Source organism: Salvelinus fontinalis, unplaced genomic scaffold (genome assembly GCF_029448725.1).
Source record: "Salvelinus fontinalis isolate EN_2023a unplaced genomic scaffold, ASM2944872v1 scaffold_0005, whole genome shotgun sequence".
NCBI lineage: Eukaryota > Metazoa > Chordata > Actinopteri > Salmoniformes > Salmonidae > Salvelinus > Salvelinus fontinalis.
Window position 1 is genome coordinate 1,145,270 of NW_026600214.1, and position 10,000 is coordinate 1,155,269.

At 43.4% G+C, this 10,000-nt stretch overlaps 1 protein-coding gene across 1 annotated transcript in view; it reads right to left on the reverse strand.

The window, feature by feature from the left end:
- Nucleotides 1–10,000, reverse strand: part of LOC129841974 (ankyrin-2-like) — a 256,273-nt gene that overhangs the window by 199,385 nt on the left and 46,888 nt on the right. Inside the window, exon 2 of the mRNA XM_055910338.1 lies at nucleotides 3,704–3,805. Within this exon, the coding sequence (XP_055766313.1) occupies nucleotides 3,704–3,805 (102 nt within the window). The remainder of the gene's footprint in view (nucleotides 1–3,703; nucleotides 3,806–10,000) is intronic.

The window sequence follows — 10,000 nt, forward strand, 5'->3', positions numbered from 1 at the left end:
ACTACACTACTACCCTATGGACTGTGGTCTAAACTACCCTGTTCCCTATACACTACACTACTACCCTATGGTCTGTGGTCTAAACTACCCTGTTCCCTATACACTACACTACTACCCTATGGACTGTGGTCTAAACTACCCTGTTCCCTATACACTACACTACTACCCTATGGACTGTGGTCTAAACCACCCTGTTCCCTATACACTACACTACTACCCTATGGACTGTGGTCTAAACTACCCTGTTCCCTATACACTACACTACTATCCTATGGACTGTGGTCTAAACTACACTGTTCCCTATACACTACACTACTACCCTATGGGCTGTGGTCTAAACCACCCTATACACTACACTACTACCCTATGGACTGTGGTCTAAACTACCCTGTTCCCTATACACTACACTACTACCCTATGGACTGTAGTCTAAACTACCCTGTTCCCTATACACTACACTACTACCCTATGGACTGTGGTCTAAACTACCCTGTTCCCTATACACTACACTACTACCCTATACACTACACTACTACCCTATGGGCTGTGGTCTAAACTACCCTGTTCCCTATACACTACACTACTACCCTATGGGCTGTGGTCTAAACTACCCTGTTCCCTATACACTACACTACTACCCTATACACTACACTACTACCCTATGGACTGTGGTCTAAACCACCCTGTTCCCTATACACTACACTACTACCCTATGGACTATGGTCTAAACCACCCTGTACCCTATACACTACACTACTACCCTATACACTACACTACTACCCTATACACTACACTACTACCCTATGGGCTGTGGTCTAAACTACCCTGTACCCTATACACTACACTACTACCCTATACACTACAACTACTACCCTATACCCTACACTACTACCCTATTGGCTGTGGTCTAAACCACCCTGTTCCCTTGTTTGTTGGTATTATATAAAACATATTAATAAACCTATGACTTATGACCTAACTGAATAACTCACGAAACAGACGCTTGTGTGTGTGTGTGTGTGTGTGTGTGTGTGTGTGTGTGTGTGTGTGTGTGTGTGTGTGTGTGTGTGTGTGTGTGTGTGTGTGTGTGTGTGTGTGTCTGTCTGTGTCTGTGTCTGTGTCTGTGTCTGTGTCTGTGTCTGTGTCTGTGTCTGTGTGTGTGTGTGTGTGTGTGAGTGTGTGTGTGTGTGTGTGTTTAACTTATGACACAGAGGCTTTTAAAAGCCAAATGACATGTGAGCTGAAATATTAAGTCTATTACATAAGACAGGGACACATAACAACACTACCCTGTCTCAACCCCTAACACACACACACACACACACACACACACACACACACACACAGACACAGACACAGACACAGACACAGACACAGACACAGACACAGACACAGACACAGACACAGACACAGACACAGACACAGACACAGACACACACACACACAGACACAGACACAGACACAGACACAGACACAGACACACACACATACACACACACACACACACACACACACACACACACACACACACACACACACACACACACACACACACACACACACACACACACACACACACACACACACACAGGTAGTTGTCTACTGTTGACTAGCACCCATTCCCTATATAGTTATATACTGTTGACTAGGGTTAATTCCCTATATAGTTATATACTGTTGACTAGGGTTAATTCCCTATATAGTTATATACTGTTGACTCGGGTTAATTCCCTATATAGGTATATACTGTTGACTAGGGTTAATTCCCTATATAGTTATATACTGTTGACTAGGGTTAATTCCCTATATAGTTATATTCTGTTGACTAGGGTTAATTCCCTATATAGTTATATACTGTTGACTAGGGTTAATTCCCTATATAGTTATATACTGTTGACTCGGGTTAATTCCCTATATAGTTATATACTGTTGACTCGGGTTAATTCCCTATATAGTTATATACTGTTGACTAGGGTTAATTCCCTATATAGTTATATTCTGTTGACTAGGGTTAATTCCCTATATAGGTATATACTGTTGACTAGGGTTAATTCCCTATATAGTTATATACTGTTGACTAGGGTTAATTCCATATATAGTTATATACTGTTGACTAGGGTTAATTCCCTATATAGTTATATACTGTTGACTAGGGTTAATTCCCTATATAGTTATATACTGTTGACTAGGGTTAATTCCCTATATAGTTATATACTGTTGACTAGGGTTAATTCCCTATATAGTTATATACTGTTGACTAGGGTTTATTCCCTATATAGTTATATTCTGTTGACTAGGGTTAATTCCCTATATAGTTATATACTGTTGACTTGGGTTAATTCCCTATATAGTTATATACTGTTGACTAGGGTTAATTCCCTATATAGTTATATACTGTTGACTAGGGTTAATTCCCTATATAGTTATATACTGTAGACTAGGGTTAATTCCCTATATAGTTATATACTGTTGACTAGGGTTAATTCCCTATATAGTTATATACTGTAGACTAGGGTTAATTCCCTATATAGTTATATACTGTTGACTAGGGTTAATTCCCTATATAGTTATATACTGTAGACTAGGGTTAATTCCCTATATAGTTATATACTGTAGACTAGGGTTAATTCCCTATATAGTTATATACTGTAGACTAGGGTTAATTCCCTATATAGTTATATACTGTTGACTAGGGTTAATTCCCTATATAGTTATATACTGTAGACTAGGGTTAATTCCCTATATAGTTATATACTGTAGACTAGGGTTAATTCCCTATATAGTTATATACTGTTGACTAGGGTTAATTCCCTATATAGTTATATACTGTAGACTAGGGTTAATTCCCTATATAGTTATATACTGTAGACTAGGGTTAATTCCCTTTACACTGAGTGTACATAACAAAACAGCTGCATCCCAATCATTGCCCTGGGACATTGGGATATTTTCTTTAGACCAGAGGAAAGACTTCCTCCATTCTGGCCCTCCAACACCACTTCCAGCAGCATCTGGTCTCCCATCCAGAGACCAATCCTGCTTAGCTTCAGAAGCCAGCAGTGGGATGCAGGGTGGTACTGCTGCTGGCTATGGTGAGAGGATTGGGGTGAGGAGGGAGACAGGGGGGTGCTGCTGCTGGCTATGGTGAGAGGATTGGGGTGAGGAGGGAGACAGGGGGGTGCTGCTGCTGGCTATGGTGAGAGGATTGGGGTGAGGAGGGAGAGAGGGGGGTGCTGCTGCTGGCTATGGTGAGAGGATTGGGGTGAGGAGGGAGAGAGGGGGGTGCTGCTGCTGGCTATGGTGAGAGGATTGGGGTGAGGAGGGAGGGAGGGGGGTGCTGCTGCTGGCTATGGTGAGAGGATTGGGGTGAGGAGGGAGGGGGGTGCTGCTGCTGGCTATGGTGAGAGGATGGGGGTGAGGAGGGAGGGAGGGGGGTGCTGCTGCTGGCTATGGTGAGAGGATTGGGGTGAGGAGGGAGGGAGGGGGGTGCTGCTGCTGGCTATGGTGAGAGGATTGGGGTGAGGAGGGAGGGGGGTGCTGCTGCTGGCTATGGTGAGAGGATGGGGGTGAGGAGGGAGGGAGGGGGGTGCTGCTGCTGGCTATGGTGAGAGGATTGGGGTGAGGAGGGAGGGAGGTACTGCTGATGACTGAAAAGTTGTGTGTCTAGCTGTTTGTTGCCACAGCAACCTCCAGCGGTTCTTACCTGGTTACAGGTACCGATGTCAACGCCGTCTTTCAGGAACTCCAGAACCTTGTCCAGGTTCCCCGCCCTCGCAGCACGCAGGAAACTAGTGTTACTGTCAGACTAGAGAGAGAGAGAGGAGGGGGTAGAGAGAGAGGGGGTTAAAGAGAGAGGGGGGGTGTAGAGAGAGAGAGAGGGGGTAGAGACAGGGAGGGGAGAGAGAGAGGGGGGGTGTAGAGAGAGAGAGAGGGGGTAGAGACAGGGAGGAGAGAAAGAGAGGGGGGTAGAGAGAGAGGGGGGGTGGAGATCATTATATATATTATATAGGAGCAAGATATATTATATTATATAGGAGCTAGGAAATATCACATCATTATAATGAACTAGTAAACATCATCACATCATTATATAGGAGCTAGTAAACATCATCACATAATTATATAGGAACTAGGAAACATCACATCATTATATAGGAGCTAGGAAACATCATCACATCATTATATAGGAGCTAGTAAACATCATCACATAATTATATAGGAACTAGGAAACATCACATCATTATATAGGAGCTAGGAAACATCATTACATCATTATATAGGAGATAGGAAACATCATCACATCATTATATAGGAGCTAGGAAACATCATCACGTCATTATATAGGAGCTAGGAAACATCATCACATCATTATATAGGAGCTAGGAAACATTACATCATTATATAGGAGCTAGGAAACATCATCACATCATTATATAGGAACTAGGAAACATCATCACATCATTATATAGGAGCTAGGAAACATCATCACATCATTATATAGGAGCTAGGAAACATCACATCATTATATAGGAGCTAGGAAACATCACATCATTATATAGGAGCTAGGAAACATCATCACATCATTATATAGGAGCTAGGAAACATCATCACATCATTATATAGGAGCTAGGAAACATCATCACATCATTATATAGGAGCTAGGAAACATCATCACGTCATTATATAGGAGCTAGGAAACATCATCACATCATTATATAGGAGCTAGGAACCATCATCACATCATTATATAGGAGCTAGGAAACATCACATCATTATATAGGAGCTAGGAAACATCATCACATCATTATATAGGAGCTAGGACACATCATCACATCATTATATAGGAGCTAGGAAACATCATCACATCATTATATAGGAGCTAGGAAACATCATCACATCATTATATAGGAGCTAGGAAACATCATCAAGTCATTATATAGGAGCTAGGAAACATCACATCATTATATAGGAGCTAGGAAACATCATCACATCATTATATAGGAGCTAGGAAACATCATCACATCATTATATAGGAGCTAGGAAACATCATCAAGTCATTATATAGGAGCTAGGAAACATCACATCATTATATAGGAGCTAGGAAACATCATCACGTCATTATATAGGAGCTAGGAAACATCATTATGTCATTATATAGGACCTAGGAAACATCATTACATCATTATATAGGAGCTAGGAAACATCATTATGTCATTATATAGGAGCTAGGAAACATCACATCATTATATAGGAGCTAGGAAACATCATCACATCATTATATAGGAGCTAGGAAACATCATCACATCATTATATAGGAGCTAGGACACATCATCACATCATTATATAGGAGCTAGGAAACATCACATCATTATATAGGAGCTAGGAAACATCAAATCATTATATAGGAGCTAGGAAACATCATCACATCATTATATAGGAGCTAGGAAACATCACATCATTATATAGGAGCTAGGAAACATCATCACATCATTATATAGGAGCTAGGAAACATCATCACATCATTATATAGGAGCTAGGAAACATCATCACATCATTATATAGGAGCTAGGAAACATCATCACATCATTATATAGGAGCTAGGAAACATCACATCATTATATAGGAGCTAGGAAACATCATCACATCATTATATAGGAGCTAGGAAACATCATCACATCATTATATAGGAGCTAGGAAACATCATCACATCATTATATAGGAGCTAGGAAACATCATCACACCATTATATAGGAGCTAGGAAACATCATCACATCATTATATAGGAGCTAGGAAACATCATCACATCATTATATAGGAGCTAGGAAACATCATCACATCATTATATAGGAGCTAGGAAACATCATCACATCATTATATAGGAGCTAGGAAACATCATCACATCATTATATAGGAGCTAGGAAACATCATCACACCATTATATAGGAGCTAGGAAACATCATTATGTCATTATATAGGAGCTAGGAAACATCGTCACATAATTATAATGAACTAGTAAACATCATCACATAATTATAATGAACTAGTAAACATCGTCACATCATTACAAGGAACTAGTAAACATCGTCACATAATTATAATGAACTAGGAAACATCATCACATCGTTATAAGGAACTAGGAAACATCATCACATCATTATAAGGAACTAGGAAACATCATCACATCATTATAAGGAACTAGTAAGCGTTGGGCTTGTCTCTCGTCACTTCATTGTAATGACCTCTTTCTTATTAGTCTTTTTACCGCCTCAACTAATTTACCGCCTGGTGATGTCACCAGGCAGGCCAAAACTCCAGATCCCGTTTTTGCCAGCACTAGACCTCTAAGACAATGTTGTCATAACGTTGGTTCTATCCTTCCCAATATAGTACCTTGTACAAGCTAATACAATGTTGTAGAACATTCCAGAAAGGTTCTGTGCCAGCTGGTTAGGGGACAGGGTGCCATTTGGGACGTGCCGCTGAGGTAATAACCAGTAATTAGTCTGGTGAGGACACGATGCTGTCACAGAGAGGCTTTATGTTCAGACTGTTAGCATGTCAGGTCCACGGAAGCTACTCGCCACGATATTACACTGCACCCTCACAAGGTTAAGGGTCAAACACCTCACACGAGAGGTCGACTGACATGCATGCAAAAACATGCACAATCTTCCCTCTCTCTCCCTCCTTTTCCCTTCCCTCCTTTTCCCTTCCCTCCTTTTGCCTTCCCTCTCTTCCTCCCTTCCTCCCTCGCTCTCCTCCACTCCCTACATGCCTCTCTCCATCTCATCTCTGTCTCCCTCTCTTCCCCATCTCTCCCTCTCTCCCCCCTCTCTCTCCCTCTCTCCCCCCTCTCTCCCCACTCTCTTCATCTCCACCCTCTCTCCATCTCATCTCTGTCTCCCTCTCTTCCCCATCTCTCCCTCTCTCCCCCCTCTCTCTCCCTCTCTCCCCCCTCTCTCCCCACTCTCCTCATCTCCACCCTCTCTCCATCTCATCTCTGTCTCCCTCTCTTCCCCATCTCTCCCTCTCTCCCCCCTCTCTCTCCCTCTCTCCCTCTCTCCCCACTCTCCCCATCTCCATCTCTCTCTTTCCCTCTCTCCCCCTTCTCTCCCCACTCTCCCCATCTCCACCCTCTCTCCATCTCTCTCTTTCCTTCTCTCCCCCGTCTCTCCCACTCTCCCCCCTCTCTCCCCACTCTATCCATCTCCATCTCTCTCTCTCCTTCTCTCCCCCGTCTCTCCCACTCTCCCCCCTCTCTCCCCACTCTATCCATCTCCATCTCTCTCTCTCCCTCTCTACCCCCCTCTCTCCCCACTCTCCCCATCTCCATCTCTCTCTCTCCTTCTCTCCCCCGTCTCTCCCACTCTCTCTCTCTCTATTCAGACCTCTCTATCTCTCCCTCTCTCCCCCCTCTCTCCCCACTCTCCCCATCTCCATCTCTCTCTCTCCCTCTCTCCCCGTCTCTCCCACTCTCTCTCTCCTTCTCTCCCCCGTCTCTCCCACTCTCCCCCCTCTCTCCCCACTCTATCCATCTCCATCTCTCCTCTCTCCCTCTCTACCCCCCCTCTCTCCCCCACTCTCCCCCATCTCCATCTCTCTCTCTCCTTCTCTCCCCCGTCTCTCCCACTCTCTCTCTCTCTATTCAGACCTCTCTATCTCTCCCTCTCTCCCCCCTCTCTCCCCACTCTCCCCATCTCCATCTCTCTCTCTCCCTCTCTCCCCCGTCTCTCCCACTCTCTCTCTCTATTCAGACCTCTCTATCTCTCTATTACCAGTGAATGAAGTTGATATTCTGGATCAAAACCATGGTCGTTGTCATGGTGGTCGTTGCCATGGTGATGTTCTAGGTCCAAGTCGCTCCCGATGGTCCTTAGACCTTTACTACACATCGATACGTTACCCATGGAAACTAATACTACCGCTACAATATACATTTACAAATTAACAACAAATAAAGAAATACAAGTGTTTTTTGTCCAAAACCCAGATGCAGCGGACCCGTAAAAGTGAGACCCTACCACATACTATAACTAAACTGTATATATCTATACTACTAACTACATACTATGAATAAACTGTATATATCTATACTACTAAGTACATACTATAACTAAACTGTATATATCTATACTACTAACTACATACTATAACTAAACTGTATATATCTATACTACTAAGTACATACTATAACTAAACTGTATATATCTATACTACTAAGTACATACTATAACTAAACTGTATATATCTATACTACTAAGTACATACTATAACTAAACTGTATGTATCTATACTACTAAGTACATACTATGAATAAACTGTATATATCTATACTAATAACTACATACCATGATTAAAATAGTCTAGAGTCTATCTCTATACTAGATCTGCCAGAGTCTATCTCTATACTAGATCTGCCAGAGTCTATCTCTATACTAGATCTGCCAGAGTCTATCTCTATACTAGATCTGCAAGAGTCTATCTCTATACTAGATCTGCCAGAGTCTATCTCTATACTAGATCTTCCAGAGTCTATCTCTATACTAGATCTGCAAGAGTGTATCTCTATACTAGATCTGCCAGAGTCTATCTCTATACTAGATCTGCAAGAGTCTATCTCTATACTAGATCTGCCAGAGTCTATCTCTATACTAGATCTTCCAGAGTCTATCTCTATACTAGATCTGCAAGAGTGTATCTATACTAGATCTGCAAGAGTGTATCTCTATACTAGATCTGCCAGAGTATCTCTATACTAGATCTGCCAGAGTCTATCTCTATACTAGATCTGCCAGTGACCCTGACATTCACACAATACATCTGTCCTCTGGTGCCTCCCCCTCAACACTAATCACTCCTCACATACATTACAATGACCACACGCACGCACGCACACACACACACACACAGACACAGACACAGACACAGACACAGACACAGACACAGACACAGACACAGACACACACACACACACACACACACACACACACACACACACACACACACACACACACACACACACACACACACACACACACACACACACACACACACACACACACACACACACACACACACACACACACACACACACAAGCATCACGTCACTTTTAGTTGTTGTCTGTCTAATCTGCTGAACTGATCTACACACACAATTACATCACAAACCCAGTTCTGGGTATTGGGACACGACCTGTGTGTGTGTGTGTGTTACCTGGCGTTGGCGCTCTGCTCTCTCTCTGTGTCGTCTGCGTCTCTCTCTGGCTTTCTGTATGGCTCTGAGCTCGGGAGGCTGCTCTAACTCACGAGCCTTCTTCAGGTGAGCCGCCGCGTGGGCCATAGCTCACACACACACACACACACACACCACACACACACACACACTCTCTTTCTAGCTGACTTTCACAGTCTTTCGCTTAAATTCTGCCTCTCTAACTCTAACACACACACAAACTCTCTGCCTGTCCTTTAGGTAAAAACAGTAGTAGACTAGCTATGAAGAACGGAGCTAAGGGTCCTCTTGAGGTCCAGTCTAGTCAACGATACGGAGCTGGAGGTCCTCTTGAGGTCCAGTCTTCTGTCTAGTCAACGATACGGAGCTAAGGGTCCTCTTGAGGTCCAGTCTTCAGTCTAGTCAACGATACGGAGCTAAGGGTCCTCTTGAGGTCCAGTCTTCAGTCTAGTCAACGATACGGAGCTGGAGGTCCTCTTGAGGTCCAGTCTTCAGTCTAGTCAACGATACGGAGCTAAGGGTCCTCTTGAGGTCCAGTCTTCAGTCTAGTCAACGATACGGAGCTGGAGGTCCTCTTGAGGTCCAGTCTTCAGTCTAGTCAACGATACGGAGCTGGAGGTCCTCTTGAGGTCCAGTCTTCAGTCTAGTCAACGATACGGAGCTGGAGGTCCTCTTGAGGTCCAGTCTTCAGTCTAGTCAACGATACGGAGCTAAGGGTCCTCTTGAGGTCCAGTCTTCTGTCTAGTCAACGATACGGAGCTGGAGGTC